General features: G+C 43.1%; 1 protein-coding gene across 1 annotated transcript in view; it reads left to right on the forward strand.

The window, feature by feature from the left end:
- The window catches only part of FOXO1 (forkhead box O1), a 103,645-nt gene extending 92,384 nt beyond the window's left edge, over positions 1 to 11,261 (forward strand). The window contains exons 2-3 of the mRNA XM_038573152.1: positions 5,790 to 7,145; positions 7,820 to 11,261. Of these exons, the coding sequence (XP_038429080.1) occupies positions 5,790 to 7,127 (1,338 nt within the window). The 3' untranslated portion in view covers positions 7,128 to 7,145; positions 7,820 to 11,261. The remainder of the gene's footprint in view (positions 1 to 5,789; positions 7,146 to 7,819) is intronic.
- Positions 11,262 to 21,124: the final 9,863 nt, after the last annotated feature.

Genomic DNA, 21,124 nt, shown 5'->3' on the forward strand with positions numbered 1-21,124 from the left:
ATGGTTATGTTTTATTTTTGGTTAAACACAAAGACCAGAGTGATCTTAAAACTGCCAAGCAGAAAAAAAGTGGAGTGATGGCAAGACCCATGGCTGAGAGGTAGTGGTCTGCACACACACTAATGGACAGGCTAGATGGAGCCAAACTGGCAGTTTGAGTCAGAAGGCAGAATTCAGGGTCGTGAGGGTCCAAAGTACCTAGAAGTGATCCAGAAGGAGCCCAGGGCAGGGCAGGGGAGGAGAGGTGCAAACTGAGGCCTAGATAAGACCATTCCTTCAGCCCAGGTCTGTGGGCCAAGGCGTTTGCTAGACTTGACTCTAGGGCTAGTTCTGCTCCCTTGATTTTCCTTGTTCAGGCATCTAGTAGACTAGTGGTCTCTAAAAGTTTTTGTAAAAATCACATAACTTTTCCAGTGTTACATTTATTCATTTGTACTGTACAATACATTACATATATTATACAACACATTTGCAAATAGAGATTTAAAAATGAGTTTAAAAATGTAAATGAAAGGAATGAGGATTTCTTCTTGCTTGTGCTTCAGTGGCTCTCTGATTATTGCTTTAGATAGTACAGCTGGGAGCATCCTGGGGAAGGGCAGTTTCTGTCCTGTGTCTTCAGGGTTTCCAGGGGCCAGTCTCAGAGCCTGGCTTCTTTCTGCCAGGGAAGCGGGTGACTAGCAGGGCTCAGTCGTAACCACCCCTCTGAGGAGCCACCTGACTGGTCTGTTGACTGTGGCCTGTGTAATCCCTGCTACTGCTCCCCCCATCACACACTGGCTGGGGTCCAGAGCATGGAGAACCCGCAACTCTGTGTGATGCCCACATGCAAGGCTCCGTGACAACACCTTTAGGAAACTTCAGGATTCTTGTGACACTCACTGGTAAGGGTAGTAATAGACCAACTTTGATATCTGAATTCCTTCATTATCCACATCTATCCACAGCACCCAAGACACTCTCTAGTGCAGAGAGAAAACACCTTATTCTTACCCCTAAATTGGTTTATTTTTCCAGTACCTAACATGTAAAAGCCTTACGTTAAGTGGCAACAGTGCAAAGTATGATCATAAAGAAGACTAGTGGCTATAATACAGATAAGTCTTTAAAACACAGACGTGTTATTTTATAGATACCATTATCCTAATAGTAACAACAGCTAATATTGATTGAGGTAAGCACTTTACACGTGTTATCTCATTTCATCTCCACAACAACCCTGTAAATGTAGAACCTATTAATCCATTCAACAGATACTTGAGTGCCTCTTGGTGATGGAGCGGTGAGGATACAGTGTACAAGAAGACAGACCAGGTCCTGAGCTCATGCAGCTTACAGTGTAGTGGGGAGCCAGACACACCCCCAAGGGACCACACATAGCAGAATCGTAATTGTGGTGAGTAAACAAGGTCCTGTGTTAGAGAGCTGTAGGATGGGATGATTCCAGAAGGAAGGGACATTTGGGATGAGAGAGAAGTTGGAGGAGGAGGTGGGGGGGTGGCCTTTGGCAGGAAAATGTCAGTGCTCCTAGACAGTTGTTTGTGAGTCACTTTCTGTTCCAGTGGCTGTTTAGGCGGACTTGTTCTTGCCCAGGTAGATCATAAAACACCTCGAGGGCAGCCTCTGCCTAATTCCTTCTCTTGTCCTTCACTGCATCTAGCTAGCACAAAATAGGTCCCAGTAAATATTATTTGGCACGAATTGGTACATGAACAGATGGATCAAAGATGTGTAAGAGACTACATCTTTCTTGTAGTTTGTTTGGGATGTCAGTCAATAAACATTCATTGACTCTGTCCTGTGTGCAGAGTTGTGTGTATGTGTGTATGCACAGTGCGTCTGCTAGGCGCTTTAAGATTAGGAAATAAAAACATACTTTAGCCCTTGCCCTTTAAGATCTCATGAAGTCAAACACCTGGGAGTTAGAAACAGGTGGACAAACAAGCACATACCTTGTGCAGCTACTCCTGCCCCCAATATGGCCTACTGGGTTCCTCAAGTCAAGCTCCCCAAGAAGAATGTGCTTGCTTGGGGGAAGGTCTGGGAGCAGGTTGCAGAGAGGGTATGTGCAAAGGAAATCCAGCTTAGCATTAGTAAAAAGCCCAGGCTGCAGAGAAATATAGCTGGTGGAGAGGAAATTTGCTGATGTGTCTTGAGGGGCGAGGGGTGGCACTAATGGCATCATGTAAAAACTCAGGATTTAGGTAAGTGGTTTGCAGTGCCTGAGTTTTCTGTCTTTACAGCCTGCCTCATTCCTCAGGTACTACTTTGTTTCATAGATGGAGAACTGAATATCTCCAAGCACTGACGAATCGCATGTGGCTCTGCGGCACGATTCATGGGAGAACTGCAGTTTCCTCCGGTCGTGGCTTTGTCCCGCAGGGATCTACAGACATAATACCATTAATAGCAACACACATTTTTACAAGACTTGCCTACTCACCTCCCCCACCCACCCCACCCCTCGCCCCCTTCACCAGAGCCCTGCTGGCTGTATGAAAAACAGGAATTTTTGTAACAAGCCCTGCACAGCAGACCTTTTCCTGTTTGGAAAAAAATTTTTTTAATTGTTGGCAAAGTTAGAAGACAACTCTTACTCAAAGAGCGACCTGAAATGTCCTCTTAGAAAAATAGGGAGTGTGATGTTTTGATAAGTAGGTAATTGCTGCGGGGACCCCCTTTTTGGAGGAGGGGGCAAGTCTAAGGAGTGAGTTACTGTATATCCCACCTGAGTTTGTGAATGCTTCCTGAACTTTTTAAAGATTTCATCATTACATATTCTGCAGTCTTGTTAAAAATGTGTTCTAATTGCGGTTACAAACAACCTGATCTAATTAGGTGTGTTGTAGAGCTGTACCACCCTCTCCACCAGTCAGTGCAGACAGCCAGGAAGCTGTTATCTAGGAGGATCTTCCCCCTTTATCATTAACGAAATGTGACAGGGACAGGAGTCAAGCTTCCTTTCCTCCAGAGATTTCCTTGTGGCTTATCTGTGTGTCTGTTGTGTTCCAAGAACAAGATAGTCATGATGGAATATTGTGCAAACGTCCAGATTTTCAGCCTATATAACATGTCACAGGGTCAAGCACTTGGCTCCATTCCAGGTCCATCCCAAGGACAGGCCTGCCTCTTTAAAGACAAATTTAGAACTTGGTTTGCTGGTGTTGGTGGGCCCAGGAGACAAGGCTGTGGCTCTTGGAGCATTCACTAAGTGTGTGTGTTTAAGACCATTCCGTAGGGTTTGGAGACTCTTCTGGGAATGAAATTAGGCCAGTGTAGAAATGTAGTACTGGGCCTCTTTTAAGGGTTCTTATATGTAGTTAAGTCTTCCTCAAAGCTTGTCTTGAGTTGAGGATAGGTCAAGAGGCGAGAAGAAAGAAGAGAGTCTAGGGAACAAGAGAAACCTGCATACCATTCACTTGTACACCTACCCTGCACCCAGCCTGGAAGCTCCTGTTTGTTCAGGGCTGCATCTGACCCACACTCACTGTATGCCCCGGCAGAAGGGCCTGTCACGTCGCTGCTCTGTTGCAATCCTTGGGTGGAATGTAGTACAGAGGGTCAGAGGGCATTTTGAAATATGGATTTCTCAGCCCTGGATGTCCGGCTTCACTCTGCTCTGATTTTTGCATCTCTTTTTAGAAAGGGAGATTTATTTTTCTTTTCTGTTTTCAACCTCTTTTTAATAAGAAAGAACTTGTATTCATAGTTTTTGTTGAAGCCCTGGCCTCAACCTGCTGTGCAAAGGCTTTTTGTTGGCGCAGCAATCAGCACTCAAAAGCATCTACATACCACATTGATGGCATAAGGATGTGGGCATTGTGGCTGCATCCCTGGGTGACCACAGATCCTACCAGAACCTTTTCGTGGTTGGGGCGAGGGGCCACAGATATCCAGGGGGCCCAGACTGCTTAGCTTTGTATCCAGTTGCCAGAGGGCGCCAGGGAAGGCTTGGGAGTCCTGCACAAGGCTCTGCTCCCAGGTGTCTAGGACACCCCCAAATCCTGCTCCTGAACTTCAGCTCAGAGGCCTGATGACAGAGGCTACTGAATGTGCAGTTTCTAAGGGTCTCCTATGTGCCCTGTTCTGTATGGGGAACAAAACGCTACAAGGCAAGGGACAGGAGTTCATTGGAGTCCCTTCTTTGGAGCCCATTTTTCCTTTTCCGTATGTCCTGGAGACTCTCCAGATGCTGACAGTCTCACCACTTGTCCATTAGAGAAATCAAATTGGGGCTTCCTTCTTTGCATCCTGACTTTTCTGCTTTACTGGAGCTTGAGACTGTCTCTGGCCTCTTGTGTGTATGTTTGGAGTTGTGAGTTTGTGTTTGTAATACCCCTAAGCTCCTACCCACACTCCGGTGAATAGGAAGAGGGTGAGCAGGGCTCATAATGACAATATTCTTGTGCCCTCAAAGTTGGAATCTAGTACCTACTTTTTAGTGACTGCTTACTTACCATGTGCCCAAGACACCACTGAACATTTTATAATCTGTATCTCATTTAATCCATAGCATAGCCTTAAGTGGGTCTATTATTTATTTCCTTTACAGATAAGGAAACTTAAGATCTAGGGGCCAAGCAAGTTTCCCAAAGTTAAGTTGATTTTCTTTATGTGTTAGGGATCCTTATGGCACAATTTAGTTATTGAACAGCTGTACTTAGTGACTGAAGTCTAGAGCTCTTTGTAACTATCCCATCCCATCCTGTCCCGTCCCATGTGTCCCCTCGCTCCCCCGTGTCTTTTTAGACAGAGCAGGACCTCTGATGCAGTGACCTTGAGTTAGGTGGTGCATACTACTGGTTATTTTGGGGAGGAGGGGGCAGTGAAGAACACTAGAATTGAAATTTTCCCTTTTTTGGCAGTTCGGTTTTCTAAAATAGGAACTATGATCCCGTTTGCCTTATATTTACCTATGTTTGCCTAATGGTGTTTTTTTGTTTGTTTGTTTGTTTTGTTTTGTTTTTTGTTTTTTGTTTTTTTTTTTTTTGGCCTAATGGGCTTGAAAGGTAGAAAGGAATCTAAGTCTTAGTAGTTTTCAAGCTTTTAATTCTTAAACTAAGAATATATCCTGCTTCACTTCTTTCTTTCCCATAATCACGTGGGCCCAGTAATATAAAACTTCTCACTTTTGTAAATTGCATATGTGCAATCTGAAGAGAATTGGCAGTAGTTTTAGGGGTGATAGAATGGAAAGAATTTTTGATAGCACTTTGTTGTAGAGTGCTATTTGCATAGCATTATTAACTAAGCGAAGATTTTTTTTTTTAATTTTTATTTATTTATTATAGTCACAGAGAGAGAGAGAGAGGCAGAGACACAGGCAGAGGGAGAAGCAGGCTCCATGCACCGGGAGCCCGACGTGGGATTCGATCCCGGGTCTCCAGGATCGCGCCCTGGGCCAAAGGCAGGCGCCAAACCGCTGCGCCACCCAGGGATCCCTAACTAAGCGAAGATTTAAGTGGTTTTAAAACCAGTTCCTATAATTGCTCTATAAAATACAGCCATATAAAAGAATATGTTTATAATAAGAATATGTTTATTTAATTTTGTCCCTTCATTTCATTAAGATACAGATCCTGTTTTTAAGATAAGATACTATTTTTCTTGTACTGGTTTGAGCTCTTTTATAGTGGAGTTCAGAACCTGTATGGGTTGAAATCTGTACCACAAACTTCAAATTTTTTTTGTGTGTGTTTACACACACACACACACACACACACACACTGAATAGTAAGTATTCCAACTGGAGAAGTACTGTGTTTCTAACATGATGTTTTGCTTTACAGAATTCAATTCGTCATAATCTGTCCCTACATAGCAAGTTCATTCGTGTGCAGAATGAAGGAACTGGAAAAAGTTCTTGGTGGATGCTCAATCCAGAGGGAGGCAAGAGTGGAAAATCCCCCCGGAGAAGAGCTGCTTCCATGGACAACAACAGTAAATTTGCTAAGAGCCGGGGCAGAGCTGCTAAGAAAAAAGCATCCCTTCAGTCTGGCCAGGAGGGTGCTGGGGACAGCCCAGGATCTCAGTTTTCTAAGTGGCCTGCGAGTCCAGGCTCTCACAGCAACGATGACTTTGATAACTGGAGTACGTTTCGCCCTCGAACTAGCTCAAATGCTAGTACTATTAGTGGGAGACTTTCTCCCATTATGACCGAACAGGATGATCTTGGAGATGGCGATGTGCATTCTATGGTGTACCCACCGTCTGCTGCAAAGATGGCTTCTACTCTACCTAGCCTGTCTGAGATAAGCAATCCTGAAAATATGGAAAATCTTCTGGATAATCTCAACCTTCTCTCATCACCAACGCCATTAACTGTTTCAACCCAGTCTTCACCTGGCACCATAATGCAACAGACACCATGCTACTCATTTGCACCGCCAAACACCAGTCTGAATTCACCCAGCCCAAACTACCAAAAATATACATATGGTCAGTCCAGCATGAGTCCTTTGCCCCAGATGCCTATGCAAACACTTCAGGACAACAAATCGAGCTTTGGAGGTATGAATCAGTATAACTGTGCACCAGGACTCTTGAAGGAGTTGCTTACTTCTGATTCTCCTCCCCATAATGACATTATGACAGCAGTTGATCCTGGGGTCACCCAGCCCAACAGCCGGGTCCTTGGTCAGAATGTGTTGATGGGCCCTAATTCGGTCATGTCAACTTATGGCAGCCAGGCATCTCATAACAAAATGATGAGCCCCAGCTCCCACACCCACCCTGGACATAGCCAGCCAACATCTGCAGTTAATGGGCGTGCCTTGCCCCACACTGTCAACACCATGCCCCACACCTCGGGTATGAACCGCTTGGCCCCAGTGAAGACAGCTTTACAAGTGCCTCTGTCCCACCCCATGCAGATGAACACCTTGGGAGCCTACTCCTCTGTGAGCAGCTGCAATGGCTATGGAAGGATGGGCCTGCTCCACCAGGAGAAGCTCCCCAGTGACTTGGATGGCATGTTTATTGAGCGCTTGGACTGTGACATGGAGTCCATCATTCGGAACGACCTCATGGATGGAGATACTTTGGATTTTAACTTTGACAATGTGTTGCCCAACCAAAGCTTCCCGCACAGCGTCAAGACAACGACACATAGCTGGGTGTCAGGCTAAGAGTGAGTTAGTGGACAGGTAAGATCACCCCAATATCAAAAGACTTTCTGAAGCCAGAGCTTAAAAGATAGGAACACGGTACCTTGCCACATACCTTACATAGTTGGGACTTTTTTGATGTCAGCTGGCTGTTCCTTACAGAGAAACATCTTTTAGCATACATTCTCTGTCCCTTTTGCAGCAGAATTTTTTTCTTTTTGAGCTTAAGCATAAGGAAACTTCCTCTCTCTGACTGCTTTAAAGATTTTCTTTTGACAGTTAGATGGTAGCTGGTCAATAAATGAATATGTTTGATGTAAATCAAATACTGCAGTTTTTTGTTGTTTTGTTTTTGTTTTCTTTTTTAATTAATTAATTAATTAATTAATTAATTACGATAGTCACACACAGAGAGAGAGAGAGGCAGAGACACAGGCAGAGGGAGAAGCAGGCTCCATGCACCGGGAGCCCGACGTGGGATTCGATCCCGGGTCTCCAGGATCGCGCCCTGGGCCAAAGGCAGGCGCTAAACCGCTGCGCCACCCAGGGATCCCTTTTTTTGTTTTCTTAAGTAGAGTTTTCCCCACTGAATGATTTCAGAGCTGTTTTCAAAAGCCCTAGCACCGTGCCCCTGCCCCCTGTGTCTGTCACTCTAAAATGTTAAATTGAATTGATTTTAATTTGGCTGTATTTTCATTGTGTGTTTTTTCTAGGCTACACTTAAAAGTACTTCAGATTGTCTGACAGCAGGAACTGAGAGAAGCAGTCCAAAGATGTCCTTCACCCCTCCTTTTCGTTTTCTTGATGAAAGAAAGAAAGAAAGAAAGAAAGAAAGAAAGAAAGAAAGAAAGAAAAGAAAGAGAGAGAAAAGTGTTTCTTTTTTCCTTTCGTCAGACTTGGCAGTGAAGACACTTTTCCTGTACAGGAAGTTTGCCCGATGTTTGCAGGTTATGTGCTGCTGTAGATAAGGACTGTGCCATTGGAAATTTCATTACAATGAAGTGCCAAACTCACTACACCATATAATTGCAGAAAAGACATTCGGATCCTGGTGTGCTTTCAAGTTTTTGTACATAAGCAGTAGCTACAGAATTGTATTTGTGTGTATTTTTGTTTTTGTTTTTATTTTTTAAATATCCATTTGGTCCAAGGAAAGTTTATACTCTTCTTGTAATACTGTGATGGTCTCATGTCTTTGATAAGTTAAACTTTGGTTTGTGCTACCTGTGTTCTGCTGAACAGATGAACTACAGAGAACCAACTCTCCTCCATCCTGCGCCTCTGTGGAACAGCTTTGGGCCTGTTCACACAGCCACACAATTCACATGAGAACCAATAGCCTGTTATCAATCTGCTGAATAATGGACTCGTCAAACACCTTTCGGGGAAAAATAGTTTAAATGCCAGCCTTGTACAGGTCTTTTCTATTTTTTTGTTTATTTTGTTATTTGCAAATTTGTACAAACATTTAAATGGTTCTAATTTCCGGATAAATGATTTTTGATGTTATCGTTGGGACTTGAGATCATTTTTGGAATAGATATTGAACTGTAATGTTTTCTTAAAACTAGAGTCTACTTTGTTACATAGTCTGCTTGTAAATTTGTGGAATCCCAGATATTGGAGGCAGCATCCATAATTTTCATTTTGTATTTCTAACTGGATTAGTACTGATTTTATACGTGTTTAACTGGTTTTACACTTTGGGATGCTACTTGGTGTTGTTTCTGACTAATCTTAAAAATCATTGTAATTAGTACTTGCATACTCAACGTTTCTGGCTCTGTTTTGGCAAGAGAGCAATGTATAGTTGTGGACATTTTGCGTTTCATGTTTAGGAGAACGTAATATGTTTTTATGTACGTGTTTGAAAGAAATTCCATCTGCTCCTCTTATCCCGTGATCTGAGTGCACCGCCAGAGCATTGAGTCTTCTGATAAATGTCCGTGTGCTGTGTCATTTCAGTTACTCCTGAGGGGCCTTGTGATGTTTGTGGATCAGAAAAGGAGTCCTGTGTCTAAAACCGTGCTCTTCTCTCAAATTGGGAGTTTTGATCAACTTAACCTTTTTGAGTTGAGCTTTATTTTATTTTTATTTTTATTTTTATTTTTATTTTTTTTTGAGTTGAGCTTTAGCAAGTGTTTTCCCTCATACTACTTTGCTCTTATTTTGGTCTAGGTGGAGGTTGGTTTTGTAGCTCTGCCTCAAAGGATTATGTTAAGACTCACACTTAATCCCTCTCTCCCTTCTGTCCCACAGATTACTTAGCACACTGTGGAAACACAGGTGGATGGAGGAAAACTTAAAATAGGACTTTAGTGATTGGCAGAATGCTTTGTGTCCCTGTGTGCAGATGGCTACCAAAGGGAATAGAGCTTATTTAAAAATTGGATCAATTCATTTGAAAACCTAACACACCAGCTGTATGTTGTTTTCTTGAATTTATTTTAAAAGTTCTCAATGTAAGTTAAAAATTGGAGAATTTCTTTAGCCCTTAGCAACCTGAACTATAATTCTGCATCATGATGTTTTAATATTCTGCACTGACCTACAACCAACAGACCAATGTTAATTTGGCTTTGTGTCCATCGGTATCTTCAGGTCATGTGGAATGCCCTAAGTCAGCACAATAAAAGAAGCAGGTGCACTAAAAAGTTCCTCTTGACTTCTTGAGAAGGCTCTGATTTCTTTCTGTGTACTTAGCCCAGATCCCACTTGCTTTGTCTTGCATGTGAGTTGCTGATCTGTTGGCTTGGTTTTTCCTACGTGTTTAACAAGAACACAAGTGTTTCTGAAAGATTTTCTATAGGAGGGCCAGCTCTATTGTAAGCTTTCCACTGTGACTTCTGCTATTTTGAAGATTCATTCAGTAGCCGCCTCTCCAACTATCTTCACTGTTGGCCACTCCAAAATATGTCTGGTTTTGGAAACCCTCGTTCCTCTAAGCAGTGCCTTCTGCATATGTAATAGAACTTGGTGCCAGAATACTTGGGTTCTTATTCCTGTTGCCATGTCCACCTTTTTTCCTCCTCCATGCCCTCACACGATGAGCCTTAGACACCCCATTGTTCAATAAAGAGGCAACTACAGCTGAAATCGCTCTTAAAATCTTAACTACATCCTAGAGTAATTTTTAAAAAGATGTTTCTTCCTCCTTAGTCTGTGTAAATACCTTTTTTTCCCCTTCAAATTCTTTGTTGTGTTGGGATTCTAACATGAATCTTGGGTATCTCTCTGGGGTACAGTGAAGTCCAGTGAAAGGCACCTTGTCTATTTTGAAAAAAAAAAAAAAACATTATGTGACCTCTGGTAATTCTTTTTCTGTACGAATACTGACTTTCTGGAATAAGTAGTATATCAGTTATTGTACATGATTGCTTTGTGAAATGTGCAAATGATATCACCTATGCAGCCTTGTTTGATTTATTTCCTCTGGTTTGTACTGTTATTAAAAGCATATTGTATTATAGAGCTATTCTGATATTTTAAATATGAAGTATTGTTTCCGTAATATAGACGTATGGAATATATTTAGGTAATAGATGCAGTACTTGCAAAGTTCCGCTTCAGCAAACTGACAGAGTCTAAATTAATTAGCAAATGTTGTATCCCAGTTGGCAGTAAATCAATGGAATGTACCAAGAAGAAAAGGACACTTAAAATGGAAAAAAAGTTTTCCAAAGGTATATAATTTGGACTTGAGTTCAACTCCTGGGTATATGTTACCAACACCCCTCTCCCTTCCCCAGACTTAACTTGAAATTCTCACATTCAGCTCTTAAGAGTTCTTAATTTATAACTGACTTTTAAATGAGAAATTTTTCTAGTGGTTTTGGTTTGGGAGTAATCATTCATTAAAAAATGCAATGTGGTTTATGCAAATGAAACAGCCTTGCATTACTCTTGGCCTCCTCCCTGCGGGTGGTGTGCACAGATCCTGGCAGTATGGTCAGGTTTGGCCCTAGGAGTCCTGTCAGGACATGGCTATGGCCTCCTGCATTTCACTACTCGAGTTCAGTAACAGCGCAGATTCCATGTTCTTGTTCCGATACTCTCTGAGAAGTGCCTGATGATGCTGATGTAATTACAGACACAAGAACAATCTTTGCTATTATTGTATAAAGCCATAAATGTACATAAATTATGTTTAAATGGTTTGGTGTCTTTCTTTCCTAATTGTGAGGATAAGCTCTTTATGAGTGGGTTTGTGTGTGTGTGTGTGTGTGTGTGTGTGTGTGTGTGTGTGTTTAATGTTTAGCTTGAGTTAAACCTTGTCAGCCACAGTGGCATGGTGTCTTAAGATCTGATATTTCCCTTGCGGGGAAGAGGGCAGACGGGGGGAAACCGTCCCCCTGCTAGTTGTAGAACAAGTAAAATCCCTGATAATAAATGACCCCAGGGTACTTCATCTTTGGAATGTTTGAAACTATATCCTGCATAGTAATTAATCCTTGGGCATACTGACTCTCACGTGAGAACAGACTGTGCTAAAGGCAGGTTAGGAGAGTCCTGGCTTGGCACAGAGTGGGCGCTGGCTGGTGCAGAAGGAGCAGTGGCTTTTCAGGGCCACATGTAGCTCCTGTCCCTTCTTCACAACCCTGCTGAAGAGGGAGGATTGTGTCCTCTAAGTGGGCACTGGTTGGAGGTTTATATGTTTGCTTTTTTTTTTTTTTTTTTAGAAAATGCCTGAGGAATGAGCTAGGATTAGATTAATATGGTTAAAATGCTTTTTAAAGCCAGGACAAAGCCCAGTTTCCTTGCCCCTGACTCATTTACAAGGCAAGTGAATGAATGAGAGTAGCAACAAGGAGATAGGTTAATCTAATGTTTATCTGTTTAGACACCAGGTCTGTCCAGCTTTCAGGGTTGGTTGGTTGGTTTCCCTTCCTTCTAGCTGTTTCTTTAAAACATGATAGAAAGCCCAGAGTATAGAACAGATGAAACCATTTACTCCCAAACCCTGGGGCTCAGGCACAGATGACTTTGAAAACTTCTCTAGCACAAATGCAGAGAAATGCTCTGATTGTACTGCCAGAACTCAAGCCAGCAGGCTCTTTTCACAACCTTCTGTGCATATACACAAAATTGTGCATCTAATGTTACTGACTGAGGCCAACTCCCAAGTTTTGACATCACTTGATCAGAGGAAGCAATGCAGTGGAAAGATACCCCGGGTGGATCCCGGGGCTGGAACTCGGTGCTTCATGTAAAAGGACAAACTTCTTGGGCTGAACATAGATAGGCCCCTGCTGCGACCAGACTGCTGACGGTAAAATCAGGATGTGTGCCCAGGACTTTCTTGACCAGTGAACCTGCCACACTGAAGGACTTTGCCTTAGCTATTGTTTCTTCAGGTCTGAGCTGGCTCCTCACAATGATGTGCTAGTTAAAGGTACACTGGTTGGTGTGGTTAGGTAGGTGAAGGGCTGGCTCTACAAGATGTATCGCACCAAGTAGCAGTCTCTGAATTAGACGCTATCAACGTGCACATGGAACTTATTGTCTGTTCTTGCTCATCACAGGCCCATGAGCCTGTGACCAGCTTGGGCTGTGACATCCCAATGTGCAGTCATGCCAGATATCTTACTCCATTTGCTATTTCATTATTTCAATATAAAAAACTAGTGGGGCTCCTGGGTGGCTCAGTCAGTCAGGCGTCGTCTAAAGCTTGATTTTGGCTCAGGTCAAGATCTCAGGGTGGTGGGGTCAGGCTCCTCAGGACCAAGTCTGCTGGAGATTCTTTTCCTTCTCCCTATTCTTTTCCTCTCCCTATTCTCTCCCTGCTCCTATGCATATGCTCTGTAAAGTAAAATCTTTTTTAAAATTTACACTGATGATAACTTACATATATGGACTCTCAGATGTTTTCCAGTTACTTAAACTGGAAAACGACGTTTCTGTGGAATGGAAGGGGAGGTATGTATCCTGGTGTGAGAGAAGGAAGAAGGCAGGGAGTCCCATTGGGACTAGGTGATAGGTCAGGAAACCGGATGTGAAATGGGGACAGCTACCGTGTAAGCCGAAGGTATCTAGATCCTTTGGAGGAAGCTACTGAGTGGCACCGACATCCAGAAGTTCAAGAGATCTCTTAGTTCCTGAAGGTGGCTGATGAAGGGAGGCTATCTGTGGACACCTGGCTTTAGCAGTTTTGCCTGTGAGGGGCAGTGGAAGAAGCTCCACACTGAGAAGCCATTCATCTGTTCTAGTAAAGGAGGTTGGGGCCAACTTTTCTTAGCTTGACTAGTGGCAGCTTGATGCTGTCATCTCCCCTACTCCAGCCTCCCAGTTGCTCGTAAGCTCAAGCTAAATGAAATTTCTGGGCATTTGTACCTTTACCGTGTTTCTGTCTCCCAAAAGTGCAAGTCTTGTTTGCATTGGAAACCACTGGTGTAAAGTAAGGATTTACATCTTCCAGGAAGAAAGAGGGCAACTTTGTGAGGGTTTAGCTATTCATTCTTTACATCTCATTCCTTCCATGAGCTCCAGTCCCCGAAACAAGCAACTTTTCAGAATTTGCAAAGACCTTCAAAGTTGTGGATGGGAGCCATGTTGGGTACTGGTACTGCTAGTTTCTGCAAGCATTTTGGGGTAACTATAGGAAAATTGCCTCACTGAGATGACTTTCATTGAGACAGCTGCTTACTATAGGCCTCACAGTGGGCCAGTTTAAACCAGAGTTTTCTTTCTGCTGCTTTGGGATAAAGGGGAGGTCCATTCTGCACTTCAGTGCTTGGTTGCAGAACTAGAGCACTGATGCCCATTGCCTGGTTTGTGCTGGTGTCAGGGACACTAGGTACATTTGCACAGTGTGATCTTTGATGCTTGGGAAGTGATTGCCCCACAGATAAGGAAAGTGGAGGACACCTACTACTACCTGCCTCCCAGGTTTGATTTGAGGATTAGAGGATGAGGTAATGTCTGCTGATGGTTTCCTGTGTCCGGGAGAAAGACCTTGTATGTGTGAGTTGGTGTCAGTGTAGGTAATAGTAGGTTTTGGGGATTTGTTTCCTTAATGGGGCTTTTGGACAGTCAGCACGTCCTGCGGGATGAGTGGGAGAGGCTTCTGGTTCATGTCCACCTTTTCTGCATTCTTATTTGCACTCTTAATCTCTTAAGTGGGGGAGTGCAAACAATTGGCCAGGCCTATACTCCCAAGGGTAGGCCTTTCTTTTCTTGTTAACTTGAGTAATAGTTACTAAGTTGTAAACCTACTATGTGCCCGGTTCAAACTAGTTGTGATATTGGTTTCCAAGGAGTTCTTCATGGACCCATACTAAGAAAATTGAGAGACCTTTTAGGCTGCTTGACCTTGACTTCACCCTGCTCATGTTCTCCCAGTAGACAGTGGAGGACACCAACTCCATGTGTCCCCCGTAGGCCATCCTTCTGTGTGATAGGGATGGGGAAGGGAGGAAAAGCTTGATGTTGTGGTGGCCACAGTGAGGTTTTGGAGCCTCCCCTTCTGGTTCATGAGAAGTGGTGCTTAGATTTGCAGGGATTTTGAGAGCTGATTTTTGTTTTTTTGTTTTTCCCCAAGAGAAGTGGGAGGAGGGACAGAGGGAGAATGAGAGAGAGAATCTTGAGCAGGCTTCATGTCCAGAACCTGACTGGGATTTCAATCTCACAACCCTAAGATCATGAGCTGAAATCAAGACTTGGATGCTTAATCGACTGAGCCACCCGGTGCCCCATTGAGAGCTGATTTTTAAATACCACCATTTTTTACCATTAAATTAGATAAACTATTAAGTAAGTTATATTAAGAAAAACAAGAGTAGTTAATGCTCAACACGCATCGCTAATGAGTTTCCTCCTAATGTACTACATTGTACATTGTCTGCTTTTGAGGTCTGTGGCTTATGTCTGTCTGTTGGGAATATTGTTTATGGTGTGCTACTGTGCTGCTGAAGCTGAACAGTTTCAGTTGAACGAATGTAATTTGATTGAGGGTAAGAAATAGTTTAACAGTAAGTGCTATCAGTTAAATTTGCTGAAAAAATACATTTGTTGAGAAAAGAAGTCTGTGGGGATGCAAGTCCATTCATCTAATCCAGGCTGAGTCCCTGTAATATGTTAGCTCCAGTTAGAAGAGTTTGGCAAAAATTAACGAAAGCATTTTGTGAAAATCACTTGGCCTGACAGAATTTACAATACAGAGTATGGTATATTTTATTATTTGCAGATTGTATACTACACATCCTTCATGGCAGCAAATTCATAAGCTTATGTACAACCCGGCATCTAGTACTTCTCCAAAGAGCATGTTAATAATCGACCAACACACCACTGACAGCATAATGAAGGCACTAGAGGACTGTTGGGGTGACTTAGAACAGGTAGATGAGGAATGGGGGAGATACAACAGGAAGTTGTGGCGAGGCCTAGGGTGTGGTTGGAGCAGTGGGTGACTGGGCCGCCCTGAGGTTCAGGCCCTACAGAGGAAGAGGTCAGGGGAAGATGAGGCCTGGCAGTCGCATGGGGTATGCACTGCAGACTTCAAAGCCAGAGCCAGTGAAAGGGACAGCAGCAGGACCTGGAGTGCAGAGAAAGTCTTAAATTCAAGTGCCAAAGCCTTTAATTTGAGGGGGAAGCAAAGCATGTGGCAGCTGGATATCAGTGACTAGGAAGGGTATGCAGTAGAGTAGCTGGATGCCCTGAGCATCAACAGAGGTTTTCTAAACTTGATGGTGGATGAAAAAGGTTCTGGAGTAGGAAGTGGAATGCGAAAGGAAATCCATTCTTTTTTTTTTTTTTTTTTTTTTAAGATTTTATTTATTTATTCGTGAGAGATAAAGGCAGAGACACAGGCAGAGGGAGAAGCAGGCTCCCTGCAGGGAATCCAATGCAGGACTCAATCCCTGGACCCAGGATCAGGACCTGAGCTGAAGGCAGATGCTCAACCACTGAGCCACCGAGGCGTCCCTCAGTTCTGCTTTTGAGACTCATCAAGGTGTGTCCCTTAAGGATCTACTCCCTGGAGTGAGTGAGGGAATTAAATGACCGGAATCAAGACCCTATCATGATGCCGGGCACACAGAAAGGGCTCGAGAAATTGGGATGACCAAACATTCCAGTTTGCCCAAGACAGGTTTGGGCAACTTGTGCCCAGCATAATTATTAATGCTGCTCTTATCAGTCTGGAGGTTTAGGTTTGGATGGTTAATTACATGTTCACTGTATCCTTGAATAACTGCTGTTTGGTATCTACTTCCTGGATCCCTCACTTCACAGTGGATGTACCAAGAGCCCCCTGTGGGTGAGAGCACTCTGGGCTCCCTGGAAGAAACTGCCTTGGGCTTGAGGGTTGTAGTATTATAATCCCAGACATTTGAGGTCCTTCCCAGCCTTCTTTCCTTCTACCTTTCTCCACCAGCCTTTTCTTAAGCTGGATAATTGACTGGGAATATCTCTCTCCTTTCCTTAACCAAGGCACAACTCAAAGCCTTCCCTATCTTTTAAGCCCATCCCAGTGTCTCCTATTGGAGGAGTTACATGAACAGGTGGGCTAGCTGAGTTTCAGGGCTCCTTTTCCCAATACACACATGTGACTGTGTTGAGCTCTAGTTAAATAATAATAATCCTCAGTAGTCCTCCCAAGGCCACCCTGTGGCCAACCTACTGAGAAGTTCAGAGCCAGGCCTGACACTTGGGTCATCACCAAGCTCCCACTGAGCCTAAAGCAACTGGCTGGTACACTTGACCACTGGACACAGCCAAAGGCATTCTTTGGTGAGCCAGTCTGTGTCTGCCAACATTCCAACAAATTGAAAGCAGACCAAGAAGCCCAAGGTATTTTGACAAGTCTGGAACTGCTATTTGCTTTCTTCAACCAAGGAGAGCTCAAGGTGGGAGAGGAGTTGTGACCAATGATGAAATACTATAAGGGATCATTGGCTTTCCTTCCACCTAATGGTCCCTGCAGGTTGCAAAACCCTGCCTTTCCATATAGCTTTTTTTTCTGGGCTCAGGGGACAGAGTTAGTTCCTTGTGTTTACCACCGCACTCCAGAATTGCCATTAAAAACGTAATACCAGTTCATCCACTTACTACCACTCCAGGAAGGGTTTTATGTCTGTAGCTACAGTTTGTGCCAATCCTAAAAGTCGAATTCTTTCAGTTTCGAAAAACGGTGGTAGTTGGGGGTGGAAGGGCCGCTGTTAACCCTTAGCTGCTGATGTGTTTTCACAGAACCTCTCCGGAAAAAGACATAAACGCTGTCATTTGTAATTTTTGTCTTAAGTGCCATGTGGCATTGGGTTGCCTCTACTTCCCTACCAAATGAAATTGGATAAAATGCGTGGATTTTGCATCCTGATTTTTAAGAATATTATTTTGAAATTAATCTGAAGCATTCAAACGTTTTTTGAAATAAAATATTTTGAGGGGATCCCTGGGTGGCTCAGTGGTTTAGTGCCTGCCTTTGGCGCAGAGCATGATCCTGGAGTCCTGGGATCGAGTCCCGCATCGGGCTCCCTGCATGGAGCCTGCTCCTCCCTCTGCCTGTGTCTCTGCCTCTCTCTCTCTCTCTGTCTCTCATGAATAAATAAATAAAATCTTAAAATAAAAAAAGAAAATATTTTGAAAGGAAGGTAATTTTCTCCACAAGACTAAAGTTTTTCTACTTCAATTCAAAACCAGGGTTTGGTTAAAAAAAAGACATTTCCTGAAGTCAGGCAGTTTTGTTTAGAAATACTGTTGAAGTTGTTGTAAAACCTACCCTGAATAGAAAATGTCATTTATTCCCGTAAACATATCTTCTAATAGATCTCAAAATTCTTTGAGCCCTATGGGCTATACTTTAGTTATCTCTAAGATTCCAGTTCCTTTCTGACTCCTTTTTTTCTGTCTTGAATAATTGATCCTCCATTAAAAGCATAAATAATTTTCAAAACCCTGGATAGGACGGGCTGGAAGCATTTAACAGCTGTATGGAATCTCATGTAACCATCATGTGCCTTTTTTTTTTTTTTTTTGGAAACAACACTTGTCCTTGTCTTTTGTAAGAAAATCACATGATTAAAAAAATTAATAACTAGCAATAATTCTGTCACTTAGTTACTGGCAGGAGTAGGGATAGGGAGGAAGACATAAAAATGCATTCTTGGATCTAGCAGCCACACCAATCTGCAAACCTTCCTGGAGTAAATAATTTCCTTTGTCATTTCTGGGTAACTAAAAAAAGGCTTTGGAATGTTTCCAGGACTGGGCATTCTGTTGTGTAATAATTTTGGGAGTTTGAATTTACCTTCATTTGCTCAAAGAGTTGGCTCGAAACCCAGCCATCTTCTCCCTCCTGGATCTGAGTGTTGGTGAAACTGATAGGAATTGAGTGAATGAAAATTCAGTATATGGACAATAATACTCCCTCTGGGGTTAGAATTTCTTAATGTATTTGACAGCACAAAGAAGTTTGAATTAGCTCAGAATCCAAAAGATGCTGGTTGACCTCAGTGTCTTGAAATGAAGCGTGCCTTTGTCTCTGTTGTCTTTGCCTGAGACACAATACAGGTGTGCCACTGGAGGGTGAGCCTGCCAACGCAAGTGACAGGGGAGGCCTTGTGTCATCTTTCAGATTCCTGGGAATAAAGGTCCCAAAAGTGAAATGTTTGAAAACAGCAGGGCTAATCATCTGACTAGGAATTCAGCAAGGAAAGTGTTGGAATTGAGTGTTTCTTTGCGAAGTGAGCCAATGTTTTTTGTTTTTGTTTTTGTTTTTTTTTCCAGGACACTTCTAAGACTTGTGGAGGAAAAACTATAATTAAGAAAAGTGGATGGGTTATTAGGAAAGGCTTTCTATTCAGAAGGTCTTGTGAATTTCATAGCACTTACCATTTGTAATACCTTCCATCAGAGGATACCAAACAGCTGCCAATCTATGTTCCTCCTGTCTCCATTGAGTCAAAAAGAGTGAAGCGGCCCCTGGCTGGCTCAGTTGGTAGAATGTGCAACTCTTGATCTCGGGGTTCGGGTTTAAGACCTCGTGTTGGGTGTAGGGATTACTTAGAAAAAAAGGGCAGAGCAAACCCAATCCAGATGAACCACAGACTAGGGAAAAATGTCCCCTGGGTGGGAGGGTTTTCTAACTGGAGACCCTGAGGGAACCTGCTGATGTGAGACACAGTGTTTCCCAAAGTGGGAGCTCCTAACTGTGGGAAACATAATTATTTGAGAAGAATTATTTAGAAATGCCACTCCCAGGGCTCCACCCAGGCCTATGGGTTCGGAATCTGTAACAGGAGTTATGATGTCTGAGAAATCTGCATTTTAACTATTCCAGATGATTTTTATGAACAGTGATTTTAACCACCCCTAGGTGCTGTAGCATTTACTGCTACTCATTCATCTATCCAATAATTAAATCTCTACTGAACATCTGCTATGTCCCAGGCCCCCTGCAGAGGGCTAAGGGGACCCAGTGTGGTGAAATGGGACAGGGACAGACCTGTTAGCCACCCTCCTTAGGCTCAACGTCTCCTACTCTCTTTAGCTGTGAGTGAGTTTATTTTACCAGAAAGATGTCATGAAGTACTCTTTAAAAATAGGCTACTTGGGTCAGATAAATAACTGGGCTGATAACAGACCCCGGATCTCTAAAATTTCCATCACCCATCAAAGGCTTTTTATCAGCCTACCATGCTGGTGAGTGCCAAGTAAATGGGTTGACTAGGACTGCCTCCCCATCCTCTAGGTGCTTAGGAATGGAGGCTTCATTTGGCTTCTCCCCAGCATGAGGCTCAAATATCTGAATAACACCGTGGAGTGGCTTTTAAGCAGCTTGAGCCAAGAGGCAGACCTGGAAACACAGCTGATTTGATCCAGAGTGACCACATGGCTAAGCTAAATGCTTCCAGGTCTGAGGAATATAACCCAGTCCATGAAGGATCTGTTTTCCATTGGAAATGAGGCTTAAAAAAAAAAAAAGCAGTAGGAGAGAAGCAGCTCATCTCACAAAATCTTTGAAGGAACGTAAACTGGACCCAGTTGTTCTGGCTAAGATGAGCTTACCATACAGACCTCTGTGGCCCAGGCTGGGCAAGCACCTCCTAACTCCCGGGCCAAGCTCCAGGGTAGGGAGCTCCTCTTTCCAAAGTTCTGGTGAAGAGCAGCAGCCACAGTAGAGCTGCCCACAGCTCTGGGGCAGGGTCAAACACTCCATCATGATAATGCACTTACCATCATTTGGGTGGTGTCCTCAGGCTGAGCTCTGTTCTACACAAGGGAATGTTCCGGATCACTGGAAGTCACCACCCCTATGTCTGCCTGGACTTTTTCTATTTTGTTTGAAAAGTGTCCCCAAAAGTAGGACATAAAACTCAGTTGCAAAAAGAATCTTACTCCATTCAACTTGACCTTTTCTGATGAGTCAGGGTCATCACAGCAATATCTGTGACTGAGCCATGTTGATGTTCAGAGATGTCTTCAGGGCTATTGACACAGATCTTGACCTTCCTTCCCTTGACTCTCTCTCCCTGGGACCCTTACTCCCCCAACTCTTTATCATGGAAAATTTCCAACCGAAACAAAAGCAGAGAGAATAAAAGTGCAGTGGTCCTCCATGTACTCATCACCGGGGTTGAACAGTTACCAACTCTTGACCAAATTTGCTTTATATGTACCCAGCCTCCACCCTAGATTATTTTGAAGAAACTCCAGATAGCACACAATTTCACCTGTTTAAAAGGTATTTCTGTATAATTATTCAGAGAAGAATCCTTTTAAGTCTTAAAATATTTTTATTGTCATGTAGCTTACATACATTCAGATCCTCAGAACTCTGGCAACTCCGTCTCAAGGTATATCAACGTTTTTTAGCATCCCGTCCCCTTGTGCCTCTTCTTAGTCAGCTCCCTGCATTGAGATGCAACCATTGATCTGATTTTTATTGCTGCTGGTTATTTTTGCCTATTTCATATAAATTTCATAAGTGAAATTTATATGAAATTTATGAGAACTTCATATAAATGAGATAATTCTGTACTCCTGGCTTCTTTCAGTTAGTGTATTTCAGTTAGATATGT

This window comes from Canis lupus, chromosome 25 (genome assembly GCF_011100685.1).
Source record: "Canis lupus familiaris isolate Mischka breed German Shepherd chromosome 25, alternate assembly UU_Cfam_GSD_1.0, whole genome shotgun sequence".
Classification (NCBI taxonomy): Eukaryota; Metazoa; Chordata; class Mammalia; order Carnivora; family Canidae; genus Canis; species Canis lupus.